The sequence below is a fragment of the Lampris incognitus genome, chromosome 10, assembly GCF_029633865.1.
Source record: "Lampris incognitus isolate fLamInc1 chromosome 10, fLamInc1.hap2, whole genome shotgun sequence".
NCBI classification, from domain to species: domain Eukaryota; kingdom Metazoa; phylum Chordata; class Actinopteri; order Lampriformes; family Lampridae; genus Lampris; species Lampris incognitus.
The window spans coordinates 37,586,153-37,605,985 of NC_079220.1; the positions used below are offsets into that span (position 1 = coordinate 37,586,153).

Genomic DNA, 19,833 nt, shown 5'->3' on the forward strand with positions numbered 1-19,833 from the left:
TTGCATTCTGTTTATTCCCCGGTGTCTTATCTTTGTGTCTCTGTTTCCTCCCAAGACTCTCCCTCCGCGACTTCCACGGCTCCCCGCGTCTCCCTTGTCCCCAGCAGCGACCTTCACGTTTTTCCCCGGACCTCTCCTGCGATCTCCCCCCTTGTCTCTCTACCTGGACCCCTCCTTTCGGACTTGACTTCCTGGATCTCGGACCCGGACTTCCTCGGACAACCCCTCTTGGATCACGGACTGGACTTTCTTGCCAGGTGCACGCACATTATTTCAACACCTCCTGGTCATTTACATACCGCACCACACATAGGCTAAAAACACTCACACATAGTTATACACGCAAACCACAGGACACCACACATAGTTTATTCACACATCCCACTAACGGAACGTTTTTCGCACCATACATTCCCCTCCCACAATAAAACCACCTTTTGGATTTTGAAGTCATCCTGTGTCTGTCTGCCTTGGGTTTCGCCACACGGGTCGGGTTCTGGTGCGCGAGCATAACAATTTAACTGTGAAGGGCTTCTGTATTTATATGAGGACTTTATAGAGAAATATAGTTTTCCTATCTCCAAAAAGTATAGTACTGTTATTAATGCACTGTCAACTGGCATAAGCTTATCACATTGCAATTCTAACATACTTTAACCAATTATAACATTACTGTTGACAGAATTTCCATCTTTGACAAAAAAAATCAATGACAGCTTCATCAGAGTGTCATTTACTCCAAGAACAATACCTGTTTTAAAAATAAATGGACAGACCAAGCTCTTGATGGTAGAACATGGAACACCTTATTTACTTTCCCTTAAAAATGTTACCTAACAAAATCAAAGAATGTTTATTTGTTATACATAGATATTACCCATTCAATTCCATTATTTGTAAATGTACTCCTTATATAGAAGACAAATGCTCTTTTTGTAATTATATAGTGGAAACTCTAGAACATTTTTTTTATTCAATGTGTACATGTGACAATTTTTTGGGCTGATTTCCAGTTGGATCTTAAAACATTTTGATAAGGACATTTCACTCACAAAAAAAACGTGATTTGTTATTGATATTCAACAATCCTAATTTCTCCAGCAATAAACAATATGTCATTAACTTGCTCATTATTTTAGCCAAATTCTATATTCACAAAATGAAATGTTTGAAGTTACCGTCTTATATAACATTTAAACAAACATCTAAGCATATATCTTCAAATTATACTACATTTAAAAACCTGTAATAAGAAATTAACCAAAACTATTAACTGTATGCAAACTCTTAAGGATTATACCCGATTACGTAAAGCTCATGTGTGGGTCCATATGTTGTAGTTTTTGTTTATAGTTTTTTCTTGTTTTATTCTGTTTGTACATATTTCTGGCATGGAACTAATTACGCTGGTTGTCTGTCGGTTCTACTTTTTGTCAAATTGAAAAGTTAAGAAAATATTTCTCAATTTAAAAACAACTGAAATGTGAACTAAAATGGCCACAACGGCTGAACCGGAACAAAAAGCACACACAAAAAAAAACATGAGCGCGCCTACAATTAGTTCACGTCCCGGCACCAGCGGAAAAAGCGATAAATAAGAACACGCCCTCTGGTGGCTACTCTAATTTACCTGCACACACGCATAGGGATGGATATCGTTAGGATTTTATTGATACTACTACTCTTATCGGTACTGCTTATCGGTTCGGTACTTTATCGATACTCATCGGTTCTTTTTGATTATTATGCAAGAAAAAAAGACTTAATTAAGAACAGAATCGACATTGCTTTATTATTCTATTATATAACTATATAAGTATAAACAAATATTATTTATTCAGCAGCAACAGCAGCAGCAATGTTTTAAATGCGTCTGAATTATAGACTTTATAATCAACATTCAACAACAACAAATAAGATAAGAAAATAAAAGTAGATAAAGATAAAGAAATATATATATATATATATATATTAAAAATAAATTTTTACAGCAAAAGGCTAACGGAAGTTCAAACAAACAAGAACCTAGAACATTATCCTAACAGTTCTTCTGCAGAAAAATCAACATATCTGCCTTCTCCGGCAGGAGTCGTGATCTTTCCTGACTTATAGTCTCCCCGGCTATTAGCCTAGCTAACTCCGTATCTATGGCTTATATATTTGTAGCTAAACAATTAGCTAAGCAATTATATTTTATTTATTGGCCTATTCGTAATAATTCGTTATTAGCCTAGCTAACTCCGTATCTATGGCTTATATATTTGTAGCTAAACAATTAGCTAAGCAATTATATTTTATTTATTGGCCTATTCGTAATAATTCGTTATTAGCCTAGCTAACTCCGTATCTATGGCTTATATATATTTGTAGCTAAAAAATTAGCTAAGCAGTTATATTTTATTTATTGGCCTATTCGTAATAATTCGTTATTAGCCTAGCTAACTCCGTATCTATGGCTCATACGGCTTACCTGCAGTGGACGTGGATGGAACACTACGAGCAAAGCAGTGGAAAACTCCGCATTTCTGCAGATTAATACCATCTTTCGACAAAAGATGTTTCGACAGATTGCTTGTATTGCCACCCTTACTGGCAAATGATTTGTTGCACTTGTGGCAACGAGCGTTGTTGTCATCGACTTTTGAAAAATATACCCAAACTTCTGAACGTTTAGTTCTCTCCGCCATGATGAGCCCTTGAGCAGAGCTGTCTGTGCGTGTGTGAGCGAGTGTGTGGAGCACAGCACAGCCCCGCCCCTCGCGCAGTAAGAGAGAGAGACAGAGAGATGGAGAAAACGGCAAACAAGATTATGTTCGCGACGTTTAAATTCCTCAAAAACACAATTGCCACAATATAAATCTCACTCCATGATTTCTCGAGTACCTACCGACTACCGATAGCAGAACCGAAAACGTCAGATCTTAAAAATGCTCCGGTTTTTACTAATTTAGAACCGGTTCCCGTTTAGAACCGGGTTTCGGGGGGCATCCCTACACACGCGCACACACACACACGCACGCACGCGCGCACACACATAAAATCCAGTGAGTCAAGTAATTTTTTCATGAGACTTAACTTGACTCACTGGATTTTTTTTGCTCATTTGCTGAGCACTTTCCATACCGTTGAGTGTTTCCTTTAACAAAAAAAATTGATTTATTTGCGAAATTTGCCTTATTTTGTGACGATTTGTGGCGGCAGCGATTAATACACACATTGGCAAAGAGGCTTGAAATTAGAAGCTTGAAATATAAACATTTGATCATTTTCGTTAATAAGATTCGTTTATTCGACATTCGTTTATCACATTTATCATATAAATTATCCTATATTTCATCATCAATTATATCGTAAAGATCAGATCGTGTTGGTTGTGTTAGTGAGAACATTGTAATGCCAGGTACCTCTGCAAGTATATATATATATATATATATATATGTATCAACACAGATACAGGAAAAAAGTTTTAATGCATTCCGCCCCTCATTAATTGAGCACTTGCAACACCATTGACGGTTTTGGAAAAAAACGCTGTATATATATAAATATATATGACTGTGTTTTTGTATGCCTACTGATTTTACTTTATTTTTATCTCATTTTATTCTCTGTGCCAGCAAAGCCAAGCTAAACGCCTAGTGCATGTAATGCATATGCCAATAAAAGAATGACTTATTCTGATATCCAACTAAAATGTACAAGTGTAGGACAGATGACAAAACATGCACAAAGGGAAAAAAACCTTTGTATTACACTTCCATTAAGTTTTTGTTAAGAATAGAATTGCTGGTAATTTTTTTGGTGTATGAAGCTGGTAAAAGTTAATAATGTAGCAGACATCAACACTCAATAACTTTCATCTAATGGCAGATGTAAAAGGTTGCCAAATGTAAAAGGTTTCTTTTTTTCTGAGTCACAAACATGCTAACAAAATTAATAAAGACCAGTCTTCTTACCAACATCGAATTCAAAGCCCTTCTCAGTGAATGTGTGACAGCAGCCCCCTGCCCGATCATGTTGCTCCAGAACCAGAACTTTCTTCCCGACCTTAGAGAGCAGGACGGCTAATCCAAGCCCACCGATTCCACTGCCAATGACAATAGCATCTACATTCTCTGGTACTTTACTGGCCACAAAACCTGGGAAAGTTTTTTAAAAAAACACAGTCAGTGGAACACTGTGAGATGGCATTAATACCAATGCTAAATAGGACTCTGGTTGGCAGATGATTAGTTATAAGCGTTTATTCAGCCACAAAATGTCAATAAAGTAACATCATCCTATCAATGGATTTGCATGTTCTCCCCTTGTCTACGTGGGTTTCCTCCAGCTGCTCCGGGTTCCTCCCACCATAAAAAAAGGCATGCGTGTTAGGGTTAATACTGTGGCCCTGAGCAAGGCAATGGAAAGAAGAACTGGAGTTGGTCCCCGGGTGCTGCAGCTGCCCACTGCTCCTATACAATAGGACGGGCTAAATGCAGAGAACACATTCATTGTAATAATACAATTCGTTGTAAGAATACAATGACAAAATAAAGTGGCTTTCTTCTTTTCTTCTTAAGCACTATATGTCATATATTATGTTATATAACTCAGATATGAGGGAATGATGCAGAGTGAAGATAAAACTTGAGGTGATTATCGATCAAGGTCTAGCCAAGATGTATTTTGTCATGACTTAATAATCGGTGAAAAAAAGGAGGTCACCCTCCCCATTTTTGTCTAATTTTCACGATTCGCGAGTTTTTCTAATTCCCATGAGTGTTTAAAGGGCATGGTGACTAGAGTTTACGCAACACTATCTTAAGATAAGGATAATTTGTCAAAATCGATATTAGGTAAGACTAACTTCACAAATGCCAAAGAATCAAACCGTCACCCAAAAATAGTACAACAGCTTGTCAGACCAGTTCGTTGGAGGATTAAAATCATAAGTGATGTTATCATATTTTGGAAAGAGGGAAAGGTTGAACATACTATTTTCCCTGCTGTGCCTTTAACGCCGTCTATACTGTTAATTTAGGTCTATGCTGAACTAAAACTGAAATTTATTTGGCAAAAAAATTAAATATTAACATAATTACCTACAGTTAAAATCCGGGAAATGCCCCACAATAAAGTGGAATAGCCCTCCCCAACGTTAATCGTTAAAACGTTCAACTCAACTTTGGCGCTAGAATCAAATGGGTTACAGTGGATAACACTAGAAAAGACGCTGTGTTGCTGTTCTAACCTGTAGAGGAAAGAAGTGCATTAGTTATAAAAGAATTATATAAGTGTGGCTTTTACACGGAATCAAGCTTTTCGATGGGAGATGAGCTCGAACCTTCTAAATGAATTCCCTCAATGTCCCAACCTCCAAGCCAGTCCAGTAGATCATAATAGCTACTTTCAGGGTGATTGCAAAGCGTGTCATATTCGTTGATGACATTTGTCATAGTACTCTTATTTCCAGCTGTGAGACACACTTTCTGCCTTCCGTTTCAGAGCTAGTATAATATCAGTACAGTGAGACGATAACGCTTAAATTTAACTAGAGCACACATAAAAAATTACATTTTGATAATCTCATAAAAGATGTTTCGTTTTCGAAAGCAAAAATTGCAATTAATAATTAAAAAAAATAATTAACGGGCAGTTGTGCCTTAACTTACCTTGCTTGAGCGTCTTATTTTTCAGTTTCTGATCATGAACTATTGGTTTCAATGGCTCACGACTATCCACACCAAAAGGATTTGGTCCAGAGATGGTGAAGACATATTTCACGAGAAATATAACGAGAGTGGCACATATTATACCTATAGCGAGCCACATTATTGTCACTGTCCTGTTCTGACACTTCCGTGTTTGAAAAAGGTCTGCTAAAGTTCAACCAATTGTTTTTCTTAAGAAGGGGTCAGCCTCCTTTGGCTCAACAACCTATGAAAACCGTCCATGCTTGAGCAACATCTCGACTCATGTCAGACACTATAAACCAATCAACGACAAGCTTACTGGGAAATGACGCCTACCAAGAGCAAGAGACGAAAACGCGCCTCGACAGTTACACAATGAGATAAGGTTTCCCACATATCAGTGGAACGATTACGTTTATCAAAGCACCAGATTGCAATTCGACAAATGTCCTCGTTTAAACAGAGTTGGGACAGATTATATAATTATTGTGGCAATGCAATATATCTATAGTTTTGTTTTTTTACATTTGAATATTTTATGATGGAAAGATACATAATTATCCCATGGTAAGTTGTAATTGATTTATATTCTCTGATGTGCTCAGTGCAGTTCAGTGTGATGCCACCGAGGCGAACAGCCCAGGTGTCACCTGACCTCGAGTATTCAGAATGGAACCTGCTGTGAAAACCGCCACAAATGCAAAGTTTTCTATTGGATATAATTTCATGAACGGTAGAATTACCAGTGCCCAGGCATTTTTTTTTTTTGGTCTCTGATTATCCTTTAAAAAAGCTGCATGAACAATCCGTCATTACCTGTGCGCCCTAATTCTGTTCTTTTGAAAGGAAAAAGTATTTCCAGAATCATACCTGCTCCGGCTATTAAGACCACAAAGGCATCACTTCAAACCTAATTTCAATTAACTTCAACATTTTAATTCATTGTAGTCCAGCAGATTCCTTCTTTGATTTTTAAAGTTTATTATATATGAACCACAGCCATTCTCAAATAATGGCTGAGAAGAACTTTTGGATATTCTTAATGTAGGCATGGCACACCTGATTGGGATATCGCTCACGAAAACAAAAAAAAGGGGGGGGGGTCCAAGAGCAATTGCTTTATTTTGCTCAAAAACATCTTCTGCATCTTCACGTTCTTTTCCTGCATCATAACACCATGAGACCCGTTTTCCAACATGTTTGCCTTTCCAAACAAGTTTACATAACTTTAACTACGTTCATTTCCCCAATCAACCCACCCTGCACGGTGTCCTAAAATCCCCCAACAGTGCTGATACTTCAGAGGTGTCATTAGAAATCCTTCCATCCCTGTTCACAAACTTGTTGAGCCCAATGCCCCCACTCATCCCCCACACCCACAGAAAAGTCAAACATAGTCCATACAGATTCTTCACTGTGACCGAGCTGGTCCGTTCATCGGTTATTGTTTTATTTTCTCCTAGAACAGGGCTTCCTCTGTTAATGTAGCAAGCTGGAGAGTGGATCATGACAGTTAATACCGATGAGGGGAAATATTCCATAAAATGAGTAACAAATCCACCATAAATGTCTTCAACAAGCAGTGAGCTAAGAGAAGTCCAAAACGCCTATTAAAAACAGGGTTGATGACAAATCCGCAGGTTTAAGGGTGAAAAGAAAAATCTCAACAAAACCCTTTGTCTTGTGTCCACTCTTGGCATTTATTACCTCAGCTCTTGCTCTTTTTCCTTTTCTTTTTTTTTTTTTTTAATATTATTGGATCACTTTGAATTTTCTCATCTCTAAAATTTAGGGATGACAATTTTTTTCCATTGCAAAAATCACTTCCAACAAATAGGAATAAAATAAAATATTAGGTTCTAGGTCTGTATGTGTTTGGGCATAATTTGCTGTTAGGTTTTTTGATAATATTTACATTTATTGTCTGCTTTTGTATGTATGCCAACAGTGAATGTTTATATACCGTCATCTGTGCAAACTGTTCCTGTGTGTGTGTGTGTGTGTGTGTGTGTGTGTGTGTGTGTGTGTGTGTGTGTGTGTGTGTGTGTGTGTGTGTGTGAGACAATCAAGGACAGCTTTCAGATGTAATAGAGTTGTGTTGGATGTTAACTACAATGGCTTAAAAGGTCCATGTGATGGAGGGAGGAGGAAGAGGGGGAAGGACGACGAACTCTCCCAGCCTGGCAGCGGTAGTACAGGTCGAAGGTCAGAAAGTCAAAAAGTAAAAATGGATGGTGGGTTTCCTCTTTCGGAGCAGGAAGTTCATCAGTCCATCTGTCAGGTGGTCAGTGCGTTTGTGTGGTCTCCTGGCGAACAGGTGACACTTATTTGGGGCAGCAAGAGCACATCACTGCAGTACCAAGCCCACCTAAGAAACATAAGGCAGATGACAGCTAAGTATTTCTCACCATTCCTCTTTGCGGCACATATAACTGTACAATATTGACAAAAAATAATATTCTGATATTTTCCTGAGGAGTATAATTTTGATATGATAAATACATGCTAAATAGACATATTTTTAATACAATTTCAGTTTCATCACTTCTCAAAATTTGGGGAAAATTAGGTCTGCCAAATTCTGGGTTGTTATTTAATCAAATATATTATGGTCATACTTTATTTTACAATACACTAATTAATCAATCTTTACGTCGCACATTTCATACAGTAGCTGTAGTCCAATGACCAAAAAACAATGCAACAAAAGCAAAAGCAAACAAACCAGTGAGCAAAGGCACAAAAAAAGTAAATAATGAAAAAAAGAAGCAACAAGAGATGGATACAGCAACAAATGACAAGGCACCTTAAGTAAAAGCCAAGCTAAAAAGATATGGTTTAAGTTTTCTTTTAAAAATGTCCACAGAGGTGGACTCCCTCAGATCCTCAGTCAGACTGTTCTAGAGACTAGGTCCACAGTGCCTAAAAGCTGTCTCTCCATGCAAGAGCATTGAAAAAGTCAAATCTAGATTATGAAAGCCTAGATTATAGATTAGGTTATGAAAGCATGCATTCGTTTTTCTTTGTCAGCCTGAGAAGGAAGTTGTCTAACCTTAGTAATGTTTCTAAGATGATAAAAGGACACTTTGGTTACATTTCTAATGTGGGCTTCAAAACTGAAGGTGCACAGACAGTTGCTCTCTCTGGGCTTTTGCCCCAAATACTATGATCTCAGTCTTGTCTTGATTCAGCTGTAGGAAATTGTATGACATCCATACTTTTATGTAATATATACATTGAACTAACCTATCAATGGGGCTTAAATCGTCTGGGGATACAGAAGTGTACAGTGTGTTGTCATCTGCATAGCTATGAAACTCAATTTTACAATTTCATTTAGCACACGCTTTTATCCAATGTGACGTACATCTGGGAGTTAATACAACAAAAATCTATAAAATCTATCTATTGTTAGCGCTTATTGTAGCAGTATTTGTTTTCACACAATAATGTTAAATGGACAACATTTTATATATTGCTTTTCCAGCTGCAACAGCCACTCAAAGCACTTAACAAAATAATGTCTCACATTCAGCCACACTCATGGTGGTGTCAGTTAGGGGTTAGGTGTAGGTAATTTTATGCTTCTGAGGACATTGCCACGTGGTAGCATTTTGAACCTAAAAAGAACTGGACCTAAACTAGAGCCTTGCAGGACCCTATGTCTGTTCTCTCTGAGAAGTAGTCACCCAGTCTCGGCCAGTCAAATATGATCTAAACCAACTTAGAACCATTCCTGAGACCAAGCCAGTTTTCAACTCTCTGCAGTACGATTTCATGGTGGACGGTATCAAAGGCCGCACTAAGATCTAGGAGAACCACGACTGAAAGCTTTTTTGAATCTGTGTTAGTTCTTAAAAAAATCGTTCACCACTTTAACTAATGCAGTATCTGCTCTGTGGTAGGCTCTTAAAACTGACTGAAAAGTCTCAAAGATTTTATTATTTTTAATGCATGTATTAACCTGTTCAAGAACAACTTTTTCTAAAATCTTACCTAAGAAAGGGAGGTTTGATACAGGTCGGTAGTTATTAAGAACTGATAAATTTATATTACTTTTTTTGAGAAGTGGTCTTAAACGCATCAGGGAAGGTGCCTGAGAACAAAGAGTGGTTTACAATACTTAATAATTCCTCACACACAGTTCAAAACAATTTTAAAAAACGGGTCAAGCCAGGAAGTAGAGGGTTTTAACTCATAGACCACCTTTCTAATCACCTCTGTATCCACCAGAGTAACAGTAAAAAGTATGTTCACAGTGCTTAGTGATTTCTAAAACATCGGACCTTGTCTGTTGTTATCTTATCTCTAAAATAGGCTGAAAACTCGCTGCACTTAGCATTTGAGAAGAAATCGCTGGGGTATGTGAATATAGGATTTATCAGGCTGTCAATGGTTGTGAAAAGGACCCCAGGATTGTTTTGCTTATTTATGAATTCAGAGAAGTGAGCCTCTCTAGCATTTCTCAGCGACTTATTATATTGTGATCACGTAAAATATTATAGTGGATCTGGAGTTTATCTTTTTCTCCAGCTACGCTCAGCTTTTCAGCAATTTAATGTTTGTTAACAGTGTTTTTCCACTGTGGCTTACATTTTAGAGCAAGTTTTTTTTTTTTTTTTTTTTAGTGACATAAGGTCTATTGTCCTTATTTTTGTATTAAAACTCATTTACTGGGGAATCACCAGATGAAGGGAGAGTTTATAAGGGCAACATATGCATAATGAAACTTTCAGCCACTTCAGGTGTAAGATGTCTTTTCTTTAAAATAAGTTCAGCATTAATCTGGGGCATGAGCACTGACACACTAAATTCAATGCAATAAGGATCCGATAGAGCGACATCTCTAATTGATGACATTTCAACATCTAGTCCCTAACTAGCAACCTATTCTAAAGCATGGCCACGATTGTGGGTTGGTCCACAGACACGATATGTGAAACCAAGATCTTCTAATAGATTCATGAAATCAGTGGCCCTTAGTTATACCCTAATTAGACACCATACACCTAAATTATGCTGTAATTAGAAACTGTATAAAATGCCATATTAGAAAACATATTTCACTTAAGACACTTATGCCAAATGATACCCTAATTAGAAACCAATCACATCTGGTTGCTACTTCACACGTCCCTCGTAGCCTGGATGTCCTCCGGAGCCCCGTGAAGTTTGTAGGTAGTAATACGTAGCCTAATACATGCTTCCTCGATGCTCTACTCCCATACTAGTGAAGACATCAGACCATTTAATGCCAGGTCACTATCAGACCCCAGTAACATTAGGCTATGGCAGCTGCCAAGACATAGGATCTTTATTTTCCACCGTTAGACCCTTATTAGACTTTCTTAGAAGGTAATCTGCAACACATAACAGAACTGTACTGTAAACTAAAGTGAAATCCATCTTTACTTCCCACAGTTTGCGACACATTACAACAGAACTGTACCGTAAACTAAAGCAGGGTTCCTACAACTTCTGGCAAGTTATTCAAGACTATTTTTCATGCCATCCAGAATGAAATTTAAGATCAATTTTACAATAACCAAAATTTAAGGGAAAAAAAACAAAACATAGAGACAATTTTGCCCAAATGTTGACTGTAACATGTTATTTGTTGTAATGTGTTGCAAATTACCCTTTAAGAAAGTCTAATAAGGGGCATCCGGGTAGCGTGGCGGTCTATTCCGTTGCCTACCAACACGGGGATTGCCAGATCGAATCCCCGTGTTACCTCCGGCTTGGTTGTGCGTCTCTACAGACACAATTGGCTGTGTCTGCGGGTAGGAAGCTGGATGTGGGTATGTGTCCTGATCGCTGCACTAGCGTGTCCTCTGGTCAGTCGGGGCACCTATTGGGGGGGATAGCGTGATCCTCCCATGCACTACATCCCCCTGGCGAATCGCCTGTGTCAGGAGAAAAGCGGCTGGCGACTCTACATGTATCGGAGCAGGCATATTCTACAGCCCTCCACGGATCAGCAGAGGGGGGTGGAGCAGTGACCAGGATGGCTCAGAAGAGTGGCGTAATTATCCGGATACAACTGGGGAGAAAAAAGGAACCGCCGGCGGGTCCGGGCGATGGTCTGGCAGCGGCCTCGCCTGGCGTTGAATGTGTTTTGGTGTCGTCGTGTGGGGTGCAGGGAGGTGTGTCAAGGGTGTCTGGCTAGGGGAGCTGGTGTTGGATCAGCCGAGGGAGCCTGATCTGCTACGTCTGCTGGGCCCGAGGACTGCAGCCCTGCCGCAACTGCGCCCGGGAAGGGGGTACCGAGGGCGGTCTGGTGGGGCACAGAGGCAGGGCAGGTTAGGCTAGCTGCTGGCCCGTGCAGGCCAGCTGTTCCGATGGTCATCCTGGCTCGTGTTCGTTCTCTGGACAGTGGAATTTTCAGACTGTGTTGCACTGAGTGGACTGTGTTGTTCACTATTTGTGTTTTTTTTTTTTTTTTTTTTTTTGCTTTGTTCTCTGTTTTTGTATATGTTTGGTGGTGTCATTTTTGGGGAAATTTGAGATTTTTGTCTTGCGTCGCACTTCTGTAGGCTTGGGGAAACGGAATTTCATTTATTTTGTGTACGCAAGTACATGAAAGAAATGACAATAAATTGTTCCTGATCATCTAGCTTGTAATGGAGGTTATTCCATATTAGAAATAATCATCCATGTTTTAAAATATGTTCATGATGCCACAGAGAACGTAGACCTGATAACGTATAATGTACCTTTTCTGACCCCATACTCGGACACTTCCAATTGTACAAATAATACTGTAGGTTGCCATCCCCGATTCCAAATTTCAGCTTCTCCAAGAAAGTCTTGTTTTCCATCAGGTCCAGTGCATTGAAGACATCAAATCCTTTCTGAATATAGATGAAAAAAAACTTATTATTTTAAAAGAGCAAAAATATCAAACAGAACACTGGCGCCTACACTGAAAATACACAAACTACACACCGACTTGGCCAAGATGAGCGCGTCAGACATAAGGTCCAGCAGAGGGGTGGTAGTGTGCACGTTGTAGAAGGAGTAGGCTGCTTTCAGACTGCGGTGCACAGGGTGGTTCATAATGGTAGAAGGCAGTGTGTAGAAACTCAGGAAGTCAGTCACTTTGCCATCATTCTGTTGTGGAGAAAAACACAGTGGCCTCAGTTACACTTGTCATTTCAACAAGACCTTGAGCATTCAATCACACCAGCCTACATTAATTGACAAGTCTGGATGCTAAAAAATTGCACTGAGTTTGCATTGTGAGCAGATCAGCCATGTCAACTCACGAGGTAGCCGAACTCGCATTGGATGACTGAATAGTCTGGATGCAATCAGGCACCTGAAAATGCATACAGTACAGTGCAAACAACACAAAACGATATCTATGTTTACCCCTAATCCCACCAAATGTGTTGTTTGCCTCAGGTGTAAGGAGTGCAGGATATTCAAAACGTTGTGGACAATGATTCCAACTGATGCTTTGCTAAATCCAAACAAACAGGCAACAGTACAGCAGCAGTATTCAGTTACAAACCACCAGAGAACTATTGCCACTCACTTAAGCATAGACAGAGGCAGGTAAACTAGTGACACAGAAGGGAGTGAAGCTGTTCACTTTAGCAATCAAAGGGTGCTTTTTTGCATTTGAAAGTTAAGCACCCAGCCTCTATCAGTGAAAGTTTGCAGTACTACATACTCTCACCAGTGCTGACTACATTGTCCAACCCACATCCTCCTCTCCAGAATATGTGCAATTGTACAGAGGAGCAAAGTATATCGGTGAATTTCATACCACCACTTTTGTCTCAGTCAACTTACCATAAGCCTAGTGCAGACCCTACCACAACAGAACTACAAACACAAGTAAAAGGAGAATAACCTCCCTTATATGCAGCACAGTTCTGAAGTTTACTTTTTATTGCATGGGAATAGAAAATCCAAATACAGATCTGACCAGAGATTTTACTTTACTGTCAAGGGTGGACTCACCAAATTGTGTTCCGATTAGTACATTCTGATGACAGCGGCCGTATTGAAATGACAAATTGAGGCCAAAGACTCCTCCTTGAAACTTTTTAGTACAAAATTGTTTCTGCAATATACTTAATATTCTATAATGTTGAATCATTAAAGTCAAGGTAATATCAGGGATCAAAAGAACACAAGGCGTTATTACCTCCACCAGGTAAGTGTCAATAATGTTGTCCTGAGACAGCAGCCAGTGTGCCACCTCTTCCTGGTTCATAACAGGTGCCAGGTGGAACTGGCTCAAGTATTCACCAAGGAGGCGATGTACTGCTGGCACATCCCTCTCAGTCATTGGCCGCAGGCCTGGTGTCTTGGGGACCTTGAAGAGAAACGGGAGAATACAAGAACCATGCGGAATAAAAAGCTGGGTGAGGTTTGTTTATAGTTCTAGCTGATTTATTCTATCTAAAGCCAATTCCTTTTTTTCTAATTTATTTCTGATTTTCCCCTTTTCTCTCCCAATTTAGTGGCCAATCGAGCCCTAGTTTTAGTTCAAACTCCACCCTCGTACTGCATGTGTTCGCCAACCGCATCTCTCCGGCTGGCAGTCTCGAAGGAGACGCCTCGCCACTTTCGTGACAAGGCGACTCCAGGCTGAACCACTGCTTTTCCGACACACAGAGACGCATTCATGTGACGAACACAAGCCAACTCCACCCCCCTCCCGAAGACAGCGTTGCCAATTATTGCTGCTTCATCGAGTCCGGCCATAGTCGGATCTGACAAGACCGGGGCGCGAACCCCGGTCCCCAGTGGGCAACTGCATCGACACAAAGCCGATGCTTAGACCGCTACAACACCGCGGACTCTTATCTAAAGCCAATTCCAATTTAATTTGCAAGAAGTGCTGTACAACTAAAATTCATACAATTAACAATAGATAATTAACATTTAAATCATTTAATTGATGCCAATATCCAATATATCTTACAATGAGTGGAACAATAGGGAAAGCTTAAATGCCTAGAATGACCAAAATTACAGGTAACCAAAAGCCAGGAGTACAAATTTTAGAACCTTAATGCCCTTACAATGTTCACCCAGCCACTGAAGTGAACATGTCCAAGAAAAGTGTTAGAAAACAAATGGAGGACAAGATTCGTCTCAACTGTACACTCTGATTGGGTGTGGAGATGGAATAGGTGGGGGAAAAAAAAACAATAAAAGCTACTGCTACTATTAGTACTACTTCTAACAATAACTAAAACAATAGAAACCTGTAGAATGTGCCCATTTACAGACCTCAGGCAGACGGTACAACTTCATGGTCCGTTGCATTGTCATGTTCCGGCTCAGATGGGAGAATTTCACCTCGATCAGCTTTCGTGGATTCAAAGAGCGGTGCCAGTACCTGTCCAGAAAGGCAGATTAACTCACATAAACTCAGGGTGAGCAGGCTGGAAGAGTATGTTAGGTGTGTGTATGAGCTTTGGCCCACCTGCATGTGCCCACAGGTTTGGGTAATACCACTCCTGCGGTGTAGACTGCCTGAAAGATGCCCTGCAGATTGACTCGTCTGGTGATCTCTCTGATCAGAACCGGGGCCACTCGTTTAGAGCGAAGCTTCTTGTGGACACAGAGGAAGTTGATCTCAACCATTTTCTTTTCTCTGAAAAAGGACAAGAACAAGAATTTATAAACACCTTAAGATTTCTTGATAGTTTAGAATTTATTTCTATAGTACCATGTTCTATTTATATTAAAATAATCAATCTAATTCACTGGTTGCATTGTTCAACTATTAACAAAAATGTATAGACATTTTCTTCATATTGTGATATGAATTGCTAAATAATTTTCTTGTGCAAAAGCTTGACCTGCATTATTTGTTTTCCAACTTCTGTGTGTGTGTTGGGCGAATGAAAATAATTCTACAAAATGTAGCTTGACGTGTAGGCCAGATATTTTCTCAACAAAAAGATATCTAACTTAAGGACATGTCTGATAAAATGTTTCCTCTTAAAAAATACTCAGCATTTTGCAATGTGATAACTTCAGTCAATACGGAGATTTTGAAAATCAACTGAAAATTGTTTCGCTTACATGTCATAGATGCGAATGTTGGCAGGGATGGCACTGATGAAGCCCACCAGCTTCTGATTAGAGTTGACCCTGACCCCGCAATGCCACTGCGGCAACCAGCCAGGGGGGCGCAAAGCCCTAGGAAGGAGACAGCATATGTCAAATTCTGTAATCACCCCATAATAAAATTAAAATCCAAAATTTACTCTATTGTTTTACAGAATAAAACATACCATAAAGCGATGCATGTGTTCCCCAAATATAGAGCAATACACATTTTAAAAATAATACCATCCTGGCATAGATAATATCATCCTAGCCTATTTTTGTCACAACAGACAACAGGAAAAGGTTTTATAGTTACCAGAGCAGGAACTCGGGAGAGTAGTCAAATCGGAACATGTTATCATCATCCTCCACATAATTCTCATTGAGAAGTGTGTAAAGCTCCTTGAGCTGGTTTCAGAAAGAGTGTGAGAAACAAAACTTGGGAGGAAATAATGACATTATAATAATATAGTTGAAGAGGGCCAGTCACTAAATTATAATGTGATTAAGTGCACATCATAGGGATCATTTAATTGAATTGATTAAACTAATTTTCTGTTCAGTCACTAAATGATAATTTAGTTAAGTTTAAGTAATAGGGATAATTTAATTAAATAATTGGTTAAATCAGTGGCATGGTTCATTTTTCTCTTCATTGCAACACACATTTATCGACAATTTTGAGCAATATGAATGAAAAGTGAATAAATGTTCAAAGTAGGCTGAATTATCTAATAAAAGTCATAAAATAATAAAAAGCCATCAACTGCCCTAGTCAGTCAGTCGCAAAGTTCAGTCAGTCGCCGACTCACTCACTTATGCTAATTTTACTTTTGGATTGTCATTTAGACCTGCAAATCTGGTTTCGACTTCCACTGACTTCGCACAGAACCAGTAACTATGTAATCATGGATATGAGTACATTCTTTAAGATGTAAAAACATCATGTGGGGTACAATCAGAATCACACTGAAACAAGTGGTCGGCAATGAATAAAGGTAATGTATTTTTTGCTAAATAAAATAAAAAAACAAAGAAATGTTCAAGAAATAGTGTCCATTAAGTTCAACGTATGAGCTAATTGTCAATGCAAACATCCTTCCCCGAACACTTTCTTACCACAGAAGAGTTTCCTAAATCAAGTGCGTCCCAGCTGAAGCCCTGTGGAAGACTGTAGGGCTCCTCACGAATGTTGTCTTTGTCAGGTTCAATGGAGCCATGTGACGTCACCATTTCCCCTAAATGAAAAAGGAAATATAACAGTCTACAATGAGGGATATGCATATACAAGTACTCTAGAAGTTATTCAAATACAGAGTTGTTCAAAAGGCATAACAGGTTATGTCTACGCTCCAAATTCAATATAATATTCTTTTATTTATCAATGGAGTATTTCTTCTGTAGTCTTGTCAAATATGATACCTAGCTTGGGCACAGGCTGTGTGTCCCAGAACTGGTAACTCCTCCGGCTCGCCTCCTCCATGGTTTTGGCTGGGCCTTGTCCAACAGAGAACAGTTCGATGGCCTTTTGGATCTCTTGCAGTTTATCAGCTGGCAATGAGTTTACCTGTTTGGAGGGTAAAGAGGAGATTAATTCTTTAAAAGCAAACTCATACAAGCACAGACAGCATTCTCTCTCTCTCTCTAGAGGATACTTTCAGAAGTGAGAGAATGATGCATCAGAATAACCATTTCTGGAAACAACCCTCAACACTAAACAAAAAGGAAACAAACAGAGCGTGATTGTTACACAAGATTTTATCTCTCATCCCACACATACCTTGGTAAGGGGGTCCTTCACTGCCTCTGTGGCACCAGACTTCTTCTTCTTCTTCTGCTTCTTTTTCTTCTTCTTGGCCCCAGTGTCATCCCCCAGACCTTTGTCTCTGAAACAGGATTGAAACATCTGTGTAAACAGAGGTTATTTAAGCCCTGAGGATAATCACATTAGTCACACACCAGTCCAAATGTATGTCTCTCATCTGGGGCATACTTGCAAACTAAAAAGTAACTATAATTAATTAAAGCATCAGACAAGCAAATCGAATTCCAAGTGTTTAGTTAGGCTATGTTTGGACTATATATGAAAAGCACAAACAACTGTGACCAAAGATGGTTAGCCATATGGATTTATATGAATTACCTTAGATATTAAACCTACCTTTTCACGAGTGGCCCTGTAACCACACCTCCTTGCCCGTCAGTAATAACACCTTTACAGACTATTAGTCCATAAAGCCCCGCCCATCTATCCCATCTTCTAGGCTGAGAAAAACTCCATACTTACAGAGGATAATCTCATTAACATCCAAGAGGGGAGAGAGGCCAGGCACTAGCCTGTAATTTGTAATGCCAGGACAGATGGTGAATCACATGACCACGTGGGGATAGTGCAACTATATGTATGTACAAGAGGTCAGTGTGTAACAAGGACAATAAACAACAAAACACTGAATAGCTTGTTCCACGCGCTTCCATTTTAAAAGCATTGTCCAGTTGCCATCCAGAACAGCTCTTTGTATCCGTGTGCACGCACAGAGAAACTGCATGTCAAGAGCATCAATGAAGCCCAAATTAGCTCAACAACTTGGCACACAATGCGTCTCCCCTAAGGAGCGTCTATGTTAACTTTTTTTTTCAAAAAAGGTAGAAAACACGTATATGGTGAGCTACCAGACATGCCTTAGTACTTGCCTTCTGGCACTCATTATGCATGTAATTTCTTTAGGTAAATCGCGTGGAAAGCCGATGTAAGGGTAAAAGCAATTTCAAGTGATACCCTAATGGAAGACAGCCTGGCAGAAAAATGTCAACCTTGTTCATGTGAGACAGGGAATTAACGACACAGTCCTCAGCCGACGTTGCTACTGTATCGCATGAACAACGTACACACTTTGTTGGTATCACTTTGAATGCGGCGATCGTATACAGTGTGGCGACTCGAACAGACAATAAGAATTTGACAGCAAGCAAGCTATCTTTCGCTAAATACTATGAGTGGGGTGGTTATAAACATCAATAGTAGACTGGCCTGACGAAGAATAATTATCTAATGCTCTATTGCCAGCTCAGGAAACGTGCTATTTTTTCAGCAAATCATAGAGGGTTTATGCTAATAACGCACTGTATTGTTAAAAAGGCAATCAGGGGCGCTTTGGTTTTCACCTACCCATCTTTACTCCACTACGCCTCGCAAGGAAAAACACAGCAGAGACCCAGGCTGTAAAGCCCGCCTACACCAGGAAAGGACCATACAGTCACCCAATTATATCGCCGAACAGGCAAGCAGCTAGCTATTTTGGACAAATGGGGTGAAAGTAAGTGGGAGGGACACGTTTCATCGGGTTCTCGAGCCTAGCAAAGCTAGCTCGTTTTGGCTTAGCATGCACTCACTTTACAATAGAGCGCTAGCCCGTGACGAATTTAATATTGTATTAAATTTGAGCCTGCGAGCTCACCCATCATCAAAATGATGCTCTTCATTTTCACAGTCGCTGCAATGTCCATGGTCTTCCACATCGTCTTTCTCCGGCATCGGTGCTGTCTCATTCTCATCCGCCATCTTCAACCAGGAAGTGAGGAACCTCCGCGTGCCCTTACGTCTTTAAATACCCCGAATACTATTGGTTACGATGTGTGGCTGTCCACTGTATGGATTTACGATGGACACGCCGAGTGTGACGTTTTTGCGTAACTGCTACACAGGTAGACTAACAAGAAAAGAGAAGCTAAGGAAACCGAAGATTACGTTTTGGGGGTTTTATTCTAAAAAAATGTTTTTAAAATTCCCAAACCTCTAACGCTAAGTCAAACGTTTTTATTTGTTGATGATTTGGACTCTTTTCTCGAAAAAAAACGCACCCCCCTCTCTCAAACACACCCTTTAATATACAGTCGGGTGACAACTGAAAGGAAAACCTAACATAATAAAGTGTCTTAGTAAGGTGCTGGGCCACGACAAGCTGCCTGACCAGCTTCAATGCTCCCTGTCAAAAATTCTGCAAGCCTGGAACTGTACTGGAGGGATGGAACACTATCTTCCAAAAGATACCTCCTTATTTGTTGTTTTGATGATGAT

At 39.6% G+C, this 19,833-nt stretch overlaps 2 protein-coding genes across 2 annotated transcripts in view; both read right to left on the reverse strand.

Annotated features, from left to right (window-relative positions):
* Positions 1 to 5,837, reverse strand: part of LOC130119453 (all-trans-retinol 13,14-reductase-like) — a 39,468-nt gene extending 33,631 nt beyond the window's left edge. The window contains exons 1-2 of the mRNA XM_056287956.1: positions 5,655 to 5,837; positions 3,957 to 4,139 (exon numbers count right to left, since the gene is read on the reverse strand). Coding sequence (XP_056143931.1) covers positions 3,957 to 4,139; positions 5,655 to 5,814 — 343 coding nt within the window. The 5' untranslated portion in view covers positions 5,815 to 5,837. The remainder of the gene's footprint in view (positions 1 to 3,956; positions 4,140 to 5,654) is intronic.
* A 796-nt stretch (positions 5,838 to 6,633) lies between these two features.
* On the reverse strand, positions 6,634 to 19,317 carry nmt1a (N-myristoyltransferase 1a). Its single transcript, XM_056287940.1, has 12 exons — positions 19,214 to 19,317; positions 17,536 to 17,641; positions 17,178 to 17,322; positions 16,875 to 16,993; positions 16,072 to 16,163; positions 15,729 to 15,845; positions 15,124 to 15,294; positions 14,928 to 15,036; positions 13,834 to 14,004; positions 12,624 to 12,788; positions 12,392 to 12,529; positions 6,634 to 8,043 (listed from the first exon to the last, which is right to left on the reverse strand). The coding sequence occupies exons 1-12, from the start codon at positions 19,315 to 19,317 to the stop codon at positions 8,023 to 8,025; spliced, it is 1,458 nt and encodes a 485-aa protein (XP_056143915.1). The 3' UTR covers positions 6,634 to 8,022.
* Positions 19,318 to 19,833: the final 516 nt, after the last annotated feature.

Bases quoted from the DNA above. Each gene is read 5' to 3' on its own strand.
- nmt1a (XM_056287940.1), bottom strand. From the start codon at position 19,317: ATGGCGGATGAGAATGAGACAGCACCGATGCCGGAGAAAGACGATGTG. The intron at 16,164-16,874 runs GTAAGAAAGTGT...TTCTGAAACCAG, and splicing joins ATTTAGGAAACTCTTCTGTG to CTCAAGGAGCTTTACACACT. The intron at 12,789-13,833 runs GTAATAACGCCT...TCTCCACAACAG, and splicing joins TTGACACTTACCTGGTGGAG to AATGATGGCAAAGTGACTGA.